Genomic DNA, 15655 nt, shown 5'->3' on the forward strand with positions numbered 1-15655 from the left:
TCCGTCTCCCATCACTACGAAGAATACTGGTCGCCATGCTAAGATGGTATGGTCCAGTTTTTCTATTCAGACCCGACCCACATCCACCATGTCGAATACCGGCGTACTCGACGGCAACAACGTCAATCAGTTGCACACCGCCCCGAATCAAGCTCACGGGCCTCAACCTGGGTCGTCCAAACGTGCCCTAGAAGAGGCCGCCCTAAGCTTAGAGGAGTCCCCTGCTGCGAAACGTCGCCGTCCACAGCCCGACCTTTCCACGCTGCTGCCCCCGCCAAGCAACTGCGAAATCCAGCTCCGCTTCCAGCTCTGCCGCTTCCAAGGCGTGTACCGCGTCGTCCGCGTCCCGTTCACCTTCACCTTCGCGCACCTCTACCGCCTCATCCTCCTCCTCTTCGGCTGGTCCGGCTACCACGGGCACCAGGCCGAGGTCCTCACCCACGTCGAGAAGTACGCCTCCCCGGGGCGCAAGGGCGAGGTGAAGAAGCACCGGTACTGGAAGGTGCCTCCGAGGCCCGCGCGCGGCGAGGACGGCTGGGTGGAGTGGTACCAGGACTACAGCAGGCACGAGCGCGAGCCCGCGCTGCGCGTCGCGCCGAAGGGGCGCAAGAGCCTGGGCTGGGACTTCGAGCCACACTTCGACGAGGACTACGAGCCGATGAGCAGGTGGGAGCGGCTGTGGAAGGAGCTGCAGGTCCCGTGGAAGAAGGACGACGAGGTGACGCTGGGGGACATATGGGCGCCGAAGAGCAGGGATAACTTCACGAAGGGCGAGTGCAGCAACGAGGAGATCGCGATCCACCTCGAATACGATTTGAGCTGTGAGTGAAATGTCCTTGCAGGATACGCTGCGTTGTGGAGGGGTGCTGATAGACGTTTGGCTGCAGCGAGCTGGGATGTCCATGTCACCATCGAAGCGGACAAGGACGGACACTACATGTGGAAAGTCAATCCTCCCACCAATAGACCAGTCATCACCGTGGCTAAAGGAGGGGTGAGCATGCCTTGTATATCCTGCGCATGCCGGAACTCATAGTCTCACAGGCTCCGGTCGAGGATGCGCGTAGCGACCGAGGTGTGAGTAGCTCGCTTCACTCGGTGGCAAATTCGAAGCTTTGATACTGAACTGTATGCCTGTAGGAGCTTGACGGGAAGAAAAAGAAGGTCTCGAACATGCTCTTCTTGCCTGACATTTTTGAGCGATTCCTCAAGGGTGAGGTCGGCTCAGAGGCACGGAAAACTGAGCATGCTGTGTATGACATGGAGGAAGAGCGGGCGCGGCAGCAGGCTGCTGCTGAGGAACGAGAGAGGCAGCGGCGGGAGCGCCAGCAGAACCAAACCAACGGCCCAGGAGACGACGGCGAAGAACATCACAGCGACGGGGACAGCTACTCGGACGAGGAATACTGAATGTCGTTGGAATTGCAGGCAAGGCATATCTGCTGCCGGCCGATATCGTAGAGGTCCTGCGTCTCCTTAATGGACTTTCACTTCTGTACCTATGAATATCGTAATGCAGCTCAACACTCAGTAGTATACCACCTAATTGACACCGAATACTCTGAAAGGGCTTACTATAAGCCAGTTCCTGCCTGGTCCGCTTCTTAGTCATTCGTGGGGAGTCCGAGGAAGAGATGGTGCCAGTACTAGCGTCGGCATGTGTATAGTTGTAACCCTAGGCCACATCACCAAACTCGGAACCCTAGCGAGCGCGACGCCGAGCGTCCAGTACCCGATTGCGACAACCTCAACGACGTCCTTTACGCATACGCCATCATATTCCACTACCCATCTGTCTAGCCAAAATGTCCGTCTGTCCGCCGTACGCTCCCTTCTTTGGTTTTGCCGGGGTCGCCTCCGCGGTGCGTTCGCCTGACGTCTACCATGTCATTGTGCTTCGTATTCTGACCTAGTGCGTTACGCCATGCAGATGATCTTCAGCAGTACGTACACCTGGCGAGATTACCATGAGCTTCAATGACGGGGCGCTGGCTTATACTTCGCACGGTAGCGGTCGGAGCGGCGTTTGGTACAGCGAAGTCGGGCATCGGCATCGCAGGCTTGGGTACATTCAGGCCTGAATTGGTCATGAAGGTACGTACGGGGGAAGGGCTACTACACAGTTTCTGACCCATCATGCGCAACTCATGTATTCAGTCCCTCATCCCGGTGGTCATGTCCGGTATCATTGCCGTGTACGGCTTGGTGGTGTCCGTGCTTATTGCTGGTGGACGTAAGTGCTTCACCTCCTGGTCCTTCGCGCGTCCCAACTGTTTCAGCTCTGGCTTCATGATTACTTACTCTCTATCGCTCTCTTCTCTCTCGCAGTCAAACCCACCGACTACTCGCTATATGCTGGCTTCGTCCACCTAGGTGCGGGTCTCGCGTGTGGGTTCACTGGTCTCGCCGCGGGCTACGCGATTGGCTTCGTGGGCGACTCGGTGAGTGCAGACCGTTGAGGGCGGAAGTGTGCTAACACACATCTTGTAGTGTGTACGAGCATACGTGTTCGAGTCGAAGGTTTTCGTGACGATGGTGCTCATACTCATCTTCGGCGAGGTGCTGGGGTTGTACGGGTGCGTCATAAGGCCATCTTCCCAGTACTGGTCATGCTGACGTAGCTTGCGTTCAGCCTGATCGTCGCACTCATCATGAACTCACGAGCATCAGAGGCAGCGCGTTGCCCTTGAAACGTCGGTCGACTACCCCTCTCTCCCCACTCCCGTACTTACGCTGCCGCGTGTGTTTCTCGCTTGCTAATGGACTCCTGCATGGAACAATGTCATATCATACATACCCGAAACATATGCAGGTGCTTTACATAATGTACGGAAACCTATCAGAAACACAACGAAAGAGGAGCAAGAAGCCGAGCACGGTGGCTGTCGAACGACACATTTACGCTCTACTCCTGGGACTCCGGCTCCTGCTGCGGCTATCGCTGCGGTACCGCTTCCTTCGTGGGCTTCGGCTCCGGGAGCGGCGCGAGTCGCCTGAATCAGAGTGGGATGAGGAGGAGGAGCTGGAGGAGCCTGAGTCGGAGCTGCTATCACTATCGCTATCACTGTCCGAGTCCGAGTCTGAGTCGGACGAAGATGATGACATGGATTCCGAGCTGGGGTTGCTGTGTAAGTACGTGTGTTACGGCACGCATAGCGTAAGGGGGAGCGTACCGTCCGCGCTTGCGAGAGGAGCCTTCGCCCTTGTCCTTCGAGCGTTCCTTCTCCTTCTGTTCAAGGATACGGTTCGCTGTGCCACTCCTGCTTCGAGCATTAAGACGATCGCGTGGCATGAGGCATAAGAAATATATACGTACTTGGACTTAAACTCCTCGGGCACCTCCACGGACGGCTTCCCGTCCGCTTTCAACTTCGCGAGTAGTTTCGGGTTCTCCAGCTGCTGCGTACGCGAGGGGCGGGAGACGTACGGTCGTTGGCCCTTGCATTCGTATGTGAAGTGCCCTGGAGACAGTTAGTCATACATCAGCTTGGGCTTCGGGACTGTGTGCTGCAGCGATCTACGAACCTGTTCCGAGGCACTTCTGGCACACTGTAGTCGCCGTGGCTCTGGGTTGGTTCGCGGACTTGCGGTGCGGCGCGTACTTAGACATTGTTCGTGGAGGGTACTGTGACAAGTTTAAGGGGTATCTAAAGTACGGGAACAGCAATAGTACTGGCAGACGGCGTGTGGAAAGCAGAGACCAAGGAAGACGCGCAGCGTTGGCGATTCGCGAATGTCTGAACTCAGATAAGTGCTGAATTAGGCTAAAGAGAAAACGTTATAACATTGGTTTAGTCCTCTCTAAATAAGTACATTTGGCACCGCCAGCGCTTCGACTGACGCAGCAGCCACCGCCATGAAGTTCAGGCCGTCATTGCACTTGCGCCGGAACCGAGTCACTGCGGCATCATTGCCAACGTCCACGGCCATTCCCATCCTATAAAACAAGCATGTCATGGTCTGACATGGTCTGATACCGCCCACACACTACTCCGCTACCACAGCACTCCGTTGTCTCATGGGCGGAAACGCATTCAAGCGGCTGCTGCCGCACGCCACCTTCCCGCGTATGCACCCCGCGGTCTACAACGCTCTGAAAGCTCAGGTCCTCCCCATCGTGCAATCTTTCTATGCACACGCCACCGTCTCGCCCGAAGCCCCGGAGAAAGCCGACTTTGGAGACCTGGACATCATCGTGGCTGGCCCGCGCGATGGCCTGACGCACGAGGAAGTCAGGGCTGCGCTGCGCGCGACGTGCAGCATACCCCAGGAGGGAAACAGGACGAGTAACTTCGCGATCCCTGTTGACGCGTTCGAGGCGGTCGCGCAGGCGCACAAGGCCGTCGCCGCTGCCTCTGAGCCCAAGCAGGACGGAGGCGCGAGGGACGCGGACGCGCAGGTGACCTTCCAAGTCGACTTGAACGTGAATGGGGACTACGCGCAATGGGAGCGTACCGTCTTCTGCTCGTCGTATGGGGATCTTGTGTTCTTCCTTGGGGTCCTCGCGCAGACAGCAGGGCTGTCATTCAGCATTTACGGGCTGAGGGTGCGTCGTGTCCTGTCACATCCCTCCTTGATACGAAGGATCGCCCCGCTCAACATCTCGTGTCTTGCAGCTCGCAGAGCCGATCCGCACCTACCCACCACAAACGTACTACCTCTCGTACTCTATGGACGACATCCTGTCGTTCTTTGGACTCTCGATGGACAGGTGGAGACAAGGTTTTACGACACAGCACGATATCTTCGCCTGGCTCGCCACCTCGCCCTTCATCCACGTTCTCGTCGCGCGCTATCGTTCCCCAGAGTACGAGGCCTCAACGAAGGAGCGCCTCCATGACCGCCCCATGCGCATGAAGTTCATCAACTACCTCCGCACGCAGGAGCTCCCTGCCTGCACCTCCGGGATCAGCTCAACAACGTCGCTCTTCGCCGTAGAGGGAAACGTCCCAGAGAAGATTGACGCCGCACTCAGGTTCTTCGGGAAGGCCGAAGAGCACGCTGCGCTTGTGTACGCGAGCCGCGCGCAGAAGCGGGCGAAGGAGCTCCTGAACGGGACGAACTTGAACGCATGGACGGGCGTGAATGGCAAGCCTATTCGCTTCGTCATGGACGAGGTGAAGGAGAGGCTTGGATGCCTCCCTGCGGCGGGTGGAGGACCCGCGTCGCCAGTGACTGCTGTGGTCGAGCCGTGGCAAAGAGCACTATCGGAGATGGAGGAGGAGGAGTTAAGGACATTAGTCGTGAGCGTCAAAGAGGAGATGGAGAAGGACGGCCGGCTTGAGTTCGACTGGAGAGCTGCGAAGACTGCTCGGCTAGAGAAGAAGCAGCAGCAGCAACAGAGGGAAGAGGTGATAGCGGATCCGGCCGAGGAGCAGACAGCGGCTGCCGTTGCCGTAGCATGATACGATATTGTGGCTAGGTTTGTATAGTAGCTCGTGCTGTACGATACGCCGCGGTATACCCCATAATTCTCTATGCATAATTCCGGCATGACACTTATGGATACTCTCTATGCTTAGACGCAGAACATCTATACCCCCCAGGAAGAACTTACAGCTTGTTCCTCAGTCCAGTGTGCCAAAGACCCGTCGTAAGTTCGTTTCTCTCCTGTTGTGCCATCCATTCCAGGATAGTATCGTTGACTTCGTCCGGCATCTGATCACACGCAGCTCAGTATTGTAATCGCCACGAATGGAATATGCTTACGCCAGTGAAGTTGTGGTCTGCCTCTTCCACGTAACGAAGTGTATGCGTACCAGGGCTACGTGCGCCGTATATACGCCCAAATATGAAAGCGTCATACGGAGGGACAACAGCGTCCCTGAGCCCGTGCAATGTGAGCACGTCGATACTCGCTGGGAACTGAGTCCAGGCGATCGACGTGTCAACTGAGGCAAATGAGTCGTAGTCTTCCTTAGTGATCCTAGATATGACACCGAGTCAGCGAATTGATCTTTATAGTTGATCCGAATGCTATTACCTGGCCACGAACGGCTTGCGAGCGACTGTTGCCCGTCTCTCGATAAATCCTTGACGTTCAAGCTGTTCCTTGTTCGCGTTCATGTCATCTTGACATTTGTTCAGCTCGACGAAACATGGCCCAGCTGACAAAACAATTTACCATATACTTTCTTATATCATCGGGGGTCAGCGTGAGCGGTCACAGGGGATAATCGCGAGACGACACACCGTCATTCTATACCGGCCAGATACGTTCACGTATCTCCGCACGGTCTTCGCGTCGCCATCTCTATGCTTACATATCCACAGGAGGGAGACGACGCTTCCTCGAGAATGGCCCACGAGCATGTCTATGACGTATCCGTATTCCTTCTGGAGGTAGGCGACGACGATCTCGAGGTCGGCAACGTCGTCAAGGAAGTGGCCGTACTTCCAGATTCCCGGCGTTTCGTGGTTGCCTCTGTGCACAGATGTTGAGGTTCGGGAACGCAGGTGAGAGACACAAGCGGACGCACCGAAAATCGAACCGAAATGAGTCTATGGGCAGACGTTGTGCAAGACGCTTCTGGAAGAGGTAGTCTTTATGGCTGAGGTTGTGCGGGAACAACAATGAACGAATGGCACACGCAAGGATGCCGATCGAAGCTCACCCCATGGCTCCATGGAGGATCTGAATGTATGAATTCAGTACAATGATCTCTCTCTGAAGGCGAAGCTTGCTTACGGACCAATGCTATCCTCCTTCCCTGCGAAGGCTCCTCAGGAGCAACTTGCTCCAGCACGCCGGTGATGGTGGTTCCTTGCTCGACGGTGTGGGGAATCGTAACCTTCGTCGTCTTCTTCGACGTGTTCTCCGCGGCCGAGCTCATGTTGCAGTCCTGAACAAACGAACTAGAGCTCGTCGGCACTCTTCTTAATGGTCGCAGAGCAAAGGGGGTTGCTGCAGAAGTCCATGGCGTTTTGTCCCGGTCAAATCACCATGGATCGGCAAGTGAGAGAGCCGTACCCCGGACTGGGGATCGGCGGGAAATGCTTCATGCGGCCATCGACTCCGGTCTCGCGGCCCGGAGTGTGGTGTGGGAATTCGGGCAGCTACACTCAGGCCGAGGTACTGACGCGCGTCTAGCGGTACGCTGCTCGACATGGAGGCCCTTCTATTCAACGTGCGCACTTCTCCCTGCTCTTGCGTCTGGGCCCGCTCAACAGGTCTTGGCTTCGCAGGTATCGACTGGTTTTCTGGAGGGCATTGTTAGGGGGTACAAGGCGGGTCTCCTTACCCAAAACCAGTACAACAACCTCGTCCAATGCGAGACTATTGAGGGTACGTCTTTGCTCCATACATGACATCGCGGGGACTGAGCATTTACTTCGTGAGTGTAGACCTCCGGACACAGCTGTCCTCCACGGACTATGGCAACTTCCTCGCAAATGAGCCTCTTCCCATCTCCACCTCGACCATCTCGGACAAGGCGACGCAACTACTTGTGGACCAGTTCAACTACCTCCGGAGCAATGCAACAGAACCTTTAAACAAGTTCCTGGAGTACATGACGTGGGTTTTCCATCTTAGTGAGAGCATTACGCATCTGCCTGACATGGCCATACGTTCGCAGGTACGCGTACATGATTGACAACGTCATACTAATCATTACCGGGACGCTGCACGGACGGAACACCAACGAGCTGCTTCAACGGTGCCACCCTCTAGGCGTATTCGACACGATGCCCGCGCTCTGCGTTGCTACAAACGTGGAAGAGCTGTATCACACCGTCCTAGTCGAGACACCCCTCGGTACGTCCCGTCCCACTCACACCCCGCACCCGTCCACACCCTCACACGTCCTCCTTCCCCTGCCCGTGTCATCGCCCCTCTCCAGCCCCCTACTTCCGCGACGCCGTCTCCGCTGCAGACCTCGACGACCTCAACATCGAGATCATCCGCAACACGCTCTACAAAGCCTACCTCGAGGACTTCGACGCCTTCTGCCAGTCCGTCGGCGGGCCCACCGCGGACGTCATGCACGCCATCCTCGCCTTCGAGGCCGACCGCCGCGCGATCAACATCACCATCAACTCGTTCGGCACGCAGCTCACCAAGGAGCAGCGCGCCAAGCTCTTCCCCACCATCGGCCGCCTCTTCCCTGAGGGCAACAACGCGCTCGCCCGCGCCGACGACGTCGACCAGGTCCGCCAGGCCGTCGACCCCATCGCCGAGTACCGCGCGTTCTTCGACACGTCCCCCGGCGCTCGCCAGCCGAACGGCGCGGGCGCCGGGGGCGGAGAGAGCACGGCGAATCTGCTTGGGGACTTGGGCGTGAGCGACGAGCTCGGCGCCGCGGCGGACCTGGAGGACCGGTTCTTCGTGCACGAGGTGCACCTGAACAAGCTCGCGTTCCTGCAGCAGTTCCAGTACGGCGTGTTCTACAGCTACATCAAGCTGAAGGAGCAGGAGATCCGGAGCATCACGTGGATAGCGGAGTGTATCGCCCAGAACGCACGCGACAGGATACATGACTTCATCCCCACCTTCTGAGCTCTGTGCTCGAAGGGGGGCTGGTCGTTGCTTGCATAGCTTACGCTACCTGTCGATGGACTTCGTGATCATATACCTTTTGCACGATACAAGATACGACACTGCGACCATGATGCTCCTGACCATTCACCGTTTGTGTTCAAGCGATCTCAAGCCAATGGTCAGAAGCAATCGATATACGATGCGTGACATTGACACACAACTTACTGATGGAAGCACCAAAGTGCAACACGGTGGCCTCGACAGATAAGGTTACAATACACAATCAATTACCACAAATACTATGATACACGACTTCAGCTACACTCGAGGCCGTTCTACACGGATATACTGCACACCACTCTGCACACGACGCAAGCAGCTTCGCGCCAATAAATAATCGGCTCTGCGTCTCGCAGGATACGGGAGGAGAAGGAGTGGAGGTAGGGGGAGAGGGGGAGGGGGGGAGAAGAGACTTGCTAGTGCGCAACGACCTGCACAGGGGCCTCCTTGTGCAAGGCGCCGCCCTGCACCTGTCGCGTCTCGGGATGCTGCTCATAGACGTGGTCGACGGATTTCTCCTGCGACAGCCCCGGGGGCCCGTCAAGCTTGTGCGGGTCGGGATGGCTGTCCCCGTCCTCGTGCACGCTGAACGACGGCGTCGTAGGCGACGACGTCTCGACCGACGACGTCTCCGACGTGCTCCCAGAGAGCTCCTTGCGCTGTGTCGGCGGCGTGTGGGTCCCCGCTTCCGTTTCTTCTGCCGGGGCGCGCTCGTGCTCCTCCCGGAGCGCTGCGTCCTCGCTCACTTGCTCCTGCCCGAGCTCCCCAGGCTTGATAGCACACGTGTCGCGCCTGCCCTCGAGCCAGAGCTCGCGGCGCCGCCTGCGGTTGTGCATCCACGGCCCCGCGTTGCTCTTCTTGCAGCCGCCTTGGCCGTCGCACGTGCACGCGCCGCCGAGGTACGTGGGCAGGCTGTCCGCGTCGATGAAGTCGAGCAGCTTCGACTTGTAGTCGGAGCCCATGATCGTCACCTTCGCCGCGGTCTCCTTCGCGATCCACGGCTTCATGACGTTCCAGATCGCGGTGAACCCGCGGGGCGCGTTCACGATCGCGAGGCGGGCGACGCTGTAGACGGACACGCGTGAGTTCCTGTGTGTGTGGAGAGAGCCTACAGGGCTGATGTGCGGGCTCACGTTTCAGGGAAGTAGTCCTGCGAGACCTGGAAGGAACTCCGTGCGAAGTCCTTCATGTGCCAAAACTGGCCGATGCTAAGAGAGAGGTACGCGTGCGGGCGTTAGCGCGCGGGAAACCCCCAAGGCTGGCTGGTCCGGGACCGAATGTACGTACCCGAAGCCCGAGAGGTCGATAACCACGCATGTGCCCAAAATGGGCTTCCCGGCCGCCTCGGTGGCGGCGGGGAGGACCTCGCGTGGGAGCGCCTCGCAGTTGACGAGCACGGTCTGCCAGAAGCGCTCCAGGCTCATCTTGCCGCCGAGCTTCGTGAGGTCGATGCGGCCAAAGTGGTGGATGTTGATCGGGTGTCCCTCCTGCAAAACATACGATGATACACACACGACACAGCATGAGAAGGGGGGGTGTGTTGGATAGCGGTGCAGGACGGCGCACGAACCTTATCCAACTGTATTCCGCAGTCAGTTTAATGCGATCACACACACGGATGTATATTTGGAACGTACCTTGTGAAAATATAGCGGCCAGCTCTCGAAGACGAGGTCGCGCTCCGGGTACTAAGAAGAGACGCACAAGGTCGGCATCGGGAGGTGTCGAGGTAAGCTTAAAAGGTTACGTACGTCAAAGGGGTCGATGTCGCGGTAGAGCTGGTCGATGCCACGGTCCTCTACCGTGCGCCGCCACTCTAGGCAGTTCTTCCACATTGTCGCAGCGTTCTTGAGGTTGTAGCTGCGCGCTCGGAGGAAGCGGCTGCCGGACGGTTGGAACATTCATAGCACGGGAAAGGGAAAAAAAGATCAACGTGGAGTTCGACAAGCGGGGAGATAGCAAGTGTTTGATGGGAATTGAGAAGGCAAGGAAGAACGCTTACTGCAGAGTTTCGTCATCGGTGCCTATGGTGTCTCCTTCGCGGATGAGGTCCTGCGATGCGAGCAGCTCGCGAAACTCCTCGACTGTTGCCTGCTTGTCCTTCGGTGCCATTTCGATACTTGTGCGGGATGATGGTGTGTGTGTGGACTTGTGCAGGGGATTCAGAACAAAGGATGCAGGGGAGGGGGAAAGTGAAATTGTGTGGACGGAGGAGGGGCTGTTTTATAGGCTGGCGGACTCAGCGCCGGAGAAGGGGAGGAGAAGGGCGCGTGCGGGAGATGGCCATGGGTGGCTGTTCCGAGAGTGAATCGGGAGGGTGCATCAGCCCGATGACGCCTCGCAGCCGTCGCGCACTCGCCCAATCTGCCAACTCGACCCCGATGACAAACGATCTGTTGTACTAACGCCCGGTCCTCCCGGCCTCCGGGTGGCGCCCCTTCTCAGCCCGCCATCCTGCACTTGTTCGAGTATTGATTCACCATCGAGACTGAGCACGCGAAACTGTCCGCGCGCAACGCGACGTCGGTCGCCCAATGTGGCCCAGCTCGTCCATCGCGGGTCGGTACATAACCACCGTACATAGCTACAGTCCCGCCTGCGACACACCCAGGGCTCGTTCGCTATGCCCGTCAAGGCTCCACAATATAAACCGTCGGAGACCACCTCCGCAAAGCAGCCCGAAGTACAACGAAAAACCTCCGTCTACATCGTAGGCTGATGGACACTCGGCGTAAAGCGATGACGTCTGACCAGCCCGCCGCGCCGATGCAAGCTTCGATGGGGCCGGCGACGAAGGCGTTTCTTCAGGACGACCATCCCCCGATCAGATGTGCAAGAGTAACCCCTGTGGATATTTCAAGGGAGCCCGGGCCCGCAAATCTCCTACACACTCAGAAGCCCGACACTCGGTACCCGGTAGCGGATACGTCTCCACGGCGTCCACGCTCAAGGGAGGCGGCAGATATCTGGCTGTACGCAGAATATGTGCGGTTCAGCCCGGCGGCTCCAACATCGTTGACGACTGCAGGCACCGCGCCACACGCAATGAACTTTCTTGCTTGCCTAAATAGGATTCCGAGGAAAAGCCATGGCGCTACAGGTGGTCGGTAGAGCGTCCGATCGCTTCCTAGCGAAGCTTGGAGCGTCGGGGCCAAGCCCCATGTTCTATGAGCAAGAATGTGCGTATCCATTGTCATGAGAGGTACGACCAGCATGAGCCGCCGGTACTTCGACTACTGTACCACGGTTGCGAGTGTCACAAGGAAGAATTGAGGAACAAAAGTCCAGATGCGAGCATGAAACCAAACAAAAACACGCAATGTCGGGGTATGCGACCCTCGGGAGCGCATGGCACCGCGGAACGAGGCACCCAGTTCCGCACGGGGCGGCAGAGAGGAGTGAGTTCCCGTATGCATGTCCGCCGCGGAGCCTCACGCAGCGGACTGGCTCTCCACGGCAGTGGTCGACCGCGCGTGGTAGCTCGGTGCGTACCGCGCCAGCCCGCCCTCCTCCGACTTCGCGAACCACGAGCTCTGGCTGCTCATGAGGCCGTGGCCCAAATCCTGTCAAGGGCGGACAGGGGGAGGTATTGTCAGCGCCGCCGATCGATGGGGTTGTGCGCTGCTACAACCAGCGCCTCGGAAGGTGTAGGTACGCACCGGGATGATCGGCGGAGACTCGGTACGCGACTGGAACTCGCTGTTGCCGTCCGACTGTACCCACGCGAGAACAAGAGACTGGCTGGTCAGCAAGGGGGTCCGTGGGGGCAGTGAGGGGAGGTGGAATCGCGGCGTACGTTTGCGAGCTCCCGCTCGACGCGGTATCTGAGCCTGGCGTCGACGATCTCGGGGTCGTGGCCCACACCGTCGACAGAGGATCGCGTGTTCAGGCTGTGAATATAGGGACTGAGCAGTGGGTTCGTCGTGTGGAGGACCGTGCTTACGTCGACAACAAGGACATAGCGTGTACTGTTCGGGAAGCGTTAGGAGCCCGCGCGCTGTCGGGTACGACGAGGGTCTGCGGACACACCTTTGTTGTTGGCCATTTGGAACGCGAGCCATATCATGCGGGGACGCAACGCGAAGTACTTGCGCAAGTATCAGGACGGGACGCACTCCGCGGTCTGATAGTTCTGACTCACCGATACCGTAATCATGGCCTGCAGCAGTCTGTCAAAGTGACATTCAGATTGTCCATCCGGGTATTTACAATGAGCAGGCGTTACATACGTCGAAATCACGCCTCTGTTGATCGCGGAGACCAGAGTGTGCTTCACGAGGGCGCGCTTCCTGCCGTCAGGCAATTAGTATGTTTGCGAACTTAAGCAACTAGGGGAAGGGGTGACGCACTTCAAGTTCCCTGCACGGTTGCGGGAGAACCAGTAAAGTGCCCCGGCTATGAGGACGTCGACGCCGATTTGGAGGCCCGCGCTCGTGGTGGACAAAATCTGTGTGTCAATGAGCACAGGAACGGCGGCGATGCTGGTAGCTGTAAGGACGTGCGCTCACATTAATCCAACTCGGAACGTTTGGGTCGCCGATCGTGTACCTAGAGCTATTGATTGCTTGAGTTGTCAGTACACGCGGTCCGTGGTAGAACGCACTTACCCCTGGACCGTCGCCGCTGGGTACACGCTAGGTTGTCAGTAGAAAGGAGCATGAACCGGTATCAGTCACTCAACCCAATCCCATTCCTGCCGGATCGAGCACAAATCGTCACTTCGCGGACTCGAATTGAATGCGGCCCAGGACACACGACGTACCGATAGCGCCAGTAGCGAGCAGGCCCTGCCAGAATCGCTGTCAAGACTGCAATGACACCACGGCCATCGGAAACTTACGGTCAAGACCGGGAAATACCAATATCGCCTGCCCACTGAGCTCGGTTAGTTCGTGCCGACTAAATCAACGGAATGATGTACAAGGCGCTCACATTGTCGGATGCGGACCGCATAGAACCTGCGACGCACGTCAGATCCCGTCATCGCTGCGACTCCACAGAGCAGATACGTACATCTGCACCCCATAGATCACTGCGTACTGTATCGGTCCTCACGATGAGATGGACGGAAATGATGTTGTTTCCCAAGAGACTCACGGAAAATGCGCGGTCAAGCTGGAGGCTCCTGCACTGCCGAATCAGACAATGCAATTCCCCCAGCGATGAGAGTGGGACCGTACCAAGGGAGAGGAACGAGAGCGAACAAAGTGCCGCTATAAGACACGGAGTAGGTATACAGAGCGTGCGCTTCGGAGATCACCGTAATCGTTTCGAATGCCCTATTGCCTAGAAGTGAGTTCCTGGCGGGGGCTACAAGGTGCCTCGCCACGCAGCAACCGTACCAGAGAACAGCAACCTGTTCAGAAGATGCCACCGAGTCACACGAGCACGCAACCAAGAGCAAACAGCCGCCACTCACCATGAATTTCAAGAGCGAGGGGTCGTTGTAAAACTTGTCTGCGTACTGTACACTCTGGAGGACCGTGATGCCATACAATCTATCGCCCCCCGAGTGTCAGCGTTCAGGTGCCGTCGCGATGGTCCGTCTACGCACATGCCGGCGATGAGAGTTGCGAGGACGAGCACACCGAGTGTGCCACCGGGGGAGGTCGAATCGGACACCGAGGGCCACCACATGATGGGCGAGTCGGGAGGGGAACGAGAGAGAGGGTGGGCCGGGGTAAAGACTGTGAGGATGGGCGGGAACGCACGGGTTCCCTCGAGCGAGCCGTGTAACAGCCATGGGCATGGCGTCGGCCACAAATATATCGGCTTTTAAACGGTGAACTGAAGACAGGACCATACGTCAGAGGAGCTCAGCTGTAGGGCGGATCCTGTCAATAGCTGACATGTTGCACTCGTTGGTTGAACGTCATGCTTCCCTTGCATGGTGATTGAAGGATGCTTTGCTAGAAGATTTCCGGCACGATGCAATATCTGACGTCCCAGGAACCATCTGGCGGGACAGAAACATCGCCTGGGCTCGGGAACAGAGGCATAGCGAGGAGAAGCCACAAAAGTGCCGCTAAGGCGACCTATGGAAGCTGCTGCACGCCGAGCGGCCTATGCCAGAATGCCTCCGGGGGTGCTACTCCACCCGCAAGCTGAGATAGCCCGGATGGGATGCAGAACGAACGCAGTTTTCTGAGATTGGATGACACGGGCAGACGACTGGCACCGCGAGGTGAGAATCATAGCATGCACATTACGGAATCGAGTAACATAACCAAAGCAGAGCGCGACCACGCCCACGTCTACTTCTTCTTCACGGTCTTCATCCTGATCCGCTCGTTCCCCACAATGATACCCTACGCGCCCCACGTATGCCAGCGTCAGCGAGCCATACACACGCGCGCCCGAGGCGGAGGACGACACGCCGCGACGCACCTTGCCCTTGTACGGCTCTGGCGGCCTCCACGCCCTGATCTGCGCCGCGAACAGGCCGAGCTTGTGCTTGTCCGTGCAGCTCAGCACAATTTTCGTGGGCAGCGGGACCTCGGCTTTGATGTGGTCCGGGATCGACACGAACACCGAGTGCGAGAACCCGAGCTTCATGTTCAGCCGCTGCCCGCTGCGACCCTCGCCTGCGCCCCGCGGGTCCGGCTCCAGCGCCGCACGGTAGCCGACGCCGACGAGGTAGACGGGCGTGGTGAAGCCCTCGGTCATGCCGATGATGGCGTTCTGGATGAGCGTGCGCGTGAGGCCCCACATGGAGCGCTGCTTGCGCTCCTTCGGGTTCTCGACCGAGACAGAGAGCGTGTTTGGCTGGGAGTCGGCGAGCTTGAGGAAGGGCATGAGGGGCACGGACGTCTCGCCGAGCGGGCCCCTGACGAGCACCTCGGACGGGGAGGAAGAGAGGGTGACGGAGGGGGGGATGGTGATGGGCTGCTTGCCGATGTTGGAGACGATGCCGGCGCGTGCGGACGCAGAGGTGGAGAAGGAGCGGAGGGCATGGCGGGCCCCCGCCTGCCAGGGAGAAAGCATAGGTGGCGACTGTCGCAGACACCGACGCAGGAGCGAGGGGCCTTGCTGCGTACAACGCGCGTCTGTGACCGTCACGCAAAATGCAGGTCACAGAACGCGCTGCAGCGGACGCGTGCACGTGAGCGCCCTCAG

General features: G+C 58.2%; 8 protein-coding genes across 8 annotated transcripts; 3 read left to right on the forward strand and 5 right to left on the reverse strand.

The window, feature by feature from the left end:
• Nucleotides 1-88: 88 nt before the first annotated feature.
• DICSQDRAFT_179364 (uncharacterized protein) lies at nt 89-1525 on the forward strand (the record flags this gene model as incomplete). Its single annotated transcript, XM_007363881.1, has 4 exons — nt 89-821; nt 888-994; nt 1045-1077; nt 1141-1525. The coding sequence occupies 4 exons, from the start codon at nt 89-91 to the stop codon at nt 1408-1410; spliced, it is 1143 nt and encodes a 380-aa protein (XP_007363943.1). The 3' UTR covers nt 1411-1525.
• Nucleotides 1526-1805: 280 nt separating this feature from the next.
• DICSQDRAFT_168276 (V-type ATPase) lies at nt 1806-2690 on the forward strand (the record flags this gene model as incomplete). Its single annotated transcript, XM_007363882.1, has 7 exons — nt 1806-1862; nt 1931-1943; nt 2012-2094; nt 2158-2233; nt 2329-2441; nt 2491-2576; nt 2633-2690. The coding sequence occupies 7 exons, from the start codon at nt 1806-1808 to the stop codon at nt 2688-2690; spliced, it is 486 nt and encodes a 161-aa protein (XP_007363944.1).
• Nucleotides 2691-3061: 371 nt separating this feature from the next.
• Nucleotides 3062-3610, reverse strand: DICSQDRAFT_55853 (uncharacterized protein; the record flags this gene model as incomplete). The annotated part of the gene is made up of 3 exons (XM_007363883.1): nt 3062-3260; nt 3317-3461; nt 3526-3610. 3 exons carry the CDS (start codon nt 3608-3610, stop codon nt 3062-3064), a joined length of 429 nt encoding a protein of 142 aa, XP_007363945.1.
• A 237-nt stretch (nt 3611-3847) lies between these two features.
• On the reverse strand, nt 3848-6890 carry DICSQDRAFT_82997 (ectomycorrhiza-regulated esterase). Its single transcript, XM_007363884.1, has 9 exons — nt 6689-6890; nt 6615-6630; nt 6480-6551; nt 6193-6424; nt 6125-6134; nt 5984-6071; nt 5710-5926; nt 4617-5658; nt 3848-4546 (listed from the first exon to the last, which is right to left on the reverse strand). Exons 1-8 carry the CDS (start codon nt 6831-6833, stop codon nt 5554-5556), a joined length of 885 nt encoding a protein of 294 aa, XP_007363946.1. The 5' UTR covers nt 6834-6890; the 3' UTR covers nt 3848-4546; nt 4617-5553.
• Nucleotides 6891-7106: 216 nt separating this feature from the next.
• Nucleotides 7107-8693, forward strand: DICSQDRAFT_153923 (ATPase V0 complex subunit D; the record flags this gene model as incomplete). The annotated part of the gene is made up of 5 exons (XM_007363885.1): nt 7107-7127; nt 7186-7285; nt 7345-7516; nt 7578-7756; nt 7842-8693. The coding sequence occupies 5 exons, from the start codon at nt 7107-7109 to the stop codon at nt 8495-8497; spliced, it is 1128 nt and encodes a 375-aa protein (XP_007363947.1). The 3' UTR covers nt 8498-8693.
• A 58-nt stretch (nt 8694-8751) lies between these two features.
• DICSQDRAFT_83005 (CRAL/TRIO domain-containing protein) lies at nt 8752-10713 on the reverse strand. The gene is made up of 7 exons (XM_007363886.1): nt 10542-10713; nt 10291-10420; nt 10177-10227; nt 10110-10118; nt 9827-10026; nt 9673-9747; nt 8752-9604 (listed from the first exon to the last, which is right to left on the reverse strand). The coding sequence occupies exons 1-7, from the start codon at nt 10649-10651 to the stop codon at nt 8956-8958; spliced, it is 1224 nt and encodes a 407-aa protein (XP_007363948.1). The 5' UTR covers nt 10652-10713; the 3' UTR covers nt 8752-8955.
• Nucleotides 10714-11970: 1257 nt separating this feature from the next.
• DICSQDRAFT_168282 (uncharacterized protein) lies at nt 11971-14176 on the reverse strand (the record flags this gene model as incomplete). Its single annotated transcript, XM_007363887.1, has 19 exons — nt 11971-12102; nt 12199-12276; nt 12336-12429; nt 12483-12507; nt 12569-12626; nt 12681-12708; nt 12769-12828; nt 12889-12986; nt 13048-13087; nt 13147-13162; nt 13302-13326; nt 13380-13414; nt 13472-13497; nt 13553-13578; nt 13637-13664; nt 13720-13818; nt 13882-13895; nt 13959-14037; nt 14094-14176. 19 exons carry the CDS (start codon nt 14174-14176, stop codon nt 11971-11973), a joined length of 1044 nt encoding a protein of 347 aa, XP_007363949.1.
• A 491-nt stretch (nt 14177-14667) lies between these two features.
• On the reverse strand, nt 14668-15523 carry DICSQDRAFT_153925 (ribosomal protein L6; the record flags this gene model as incomplete). The annotated part of the gene is made up of 2 exons (XM_007363888.1): nt 14668-14847; nt 14927-15523. The coding sequence occupies 2 exons, from the start codon at nt 15521-15523 to the stop codon at nt 14794-14796; spliced, it is 651 nt and encodes a 216-aa protein (XP_007363950.1). The 3' UTR covers nt 14668-14793.
• Between the last annotated feature and the right edge of the window lie 132 nt (nt 15524-15655).

Source organism: Dichomitus squalens, assembly GCF_000275845.1.
Source record: "Dichomitus squalens LYAD-421 SS1 unplaced genomic scaffold DICSQscaffold_7, whole genome shotgun sequence".
Taxonomy (NCBI): Eukaryota; Fungi; Basidiomycota; class Agaricomycetes; order Polyporales; family Polyporaceae; genus Dichomitus; species Dichomitus squalens.

Excerpts from the sequence above, each read along its gene's own strand:
- DICSQDRAFT_82997 (XM_007363884.1), bottom strand. The coding sequence starts at position 6,833 with ATGAGCTCGGCCGCGGAGAACACGTCGAAGAAGACGACGAAGGTTACG. Across the intron at positions 6,425-6,479 it reads TCATTTCGGTTCGATTTTCG|AGGCAACCACGAAACGCCGG; the intron begins GTGCGTCCGCTT and ends ATCTGTGCACAG. Across the intron at positions 5,659-5,709 it reads CAGACCACAACTTCACTGGC|ATGCCGGACGAAGTCAACGA; the intron begins GTAAGCATATTC and ends GCGTGTGATCAG.
- DICSQDRAFT_83005 (XM_007363886.1), bottom strand. The coding sequence starts at position 10,651 with ATGGCACCGAAGGACAAGCAGGCAACAGTCGAGGAGTTTCGCGAGCTG. Across the intron at positions 10,421-10,541 it reads ACCGATGACGAAACTCTGCA|CCGCTTCCTCCGAGCGCGCA; the intron begins GTAAGCGTTCTT and ends ACCGTCCGGCAG. Across the intron at positions 10,228-10,290 it reads GCGACATCGACCCCTTTGAC|TACCCGGAGCGCGACCTCGT; the intron begins GTACGTAACCTT and ends GTCTCTTCTTAG.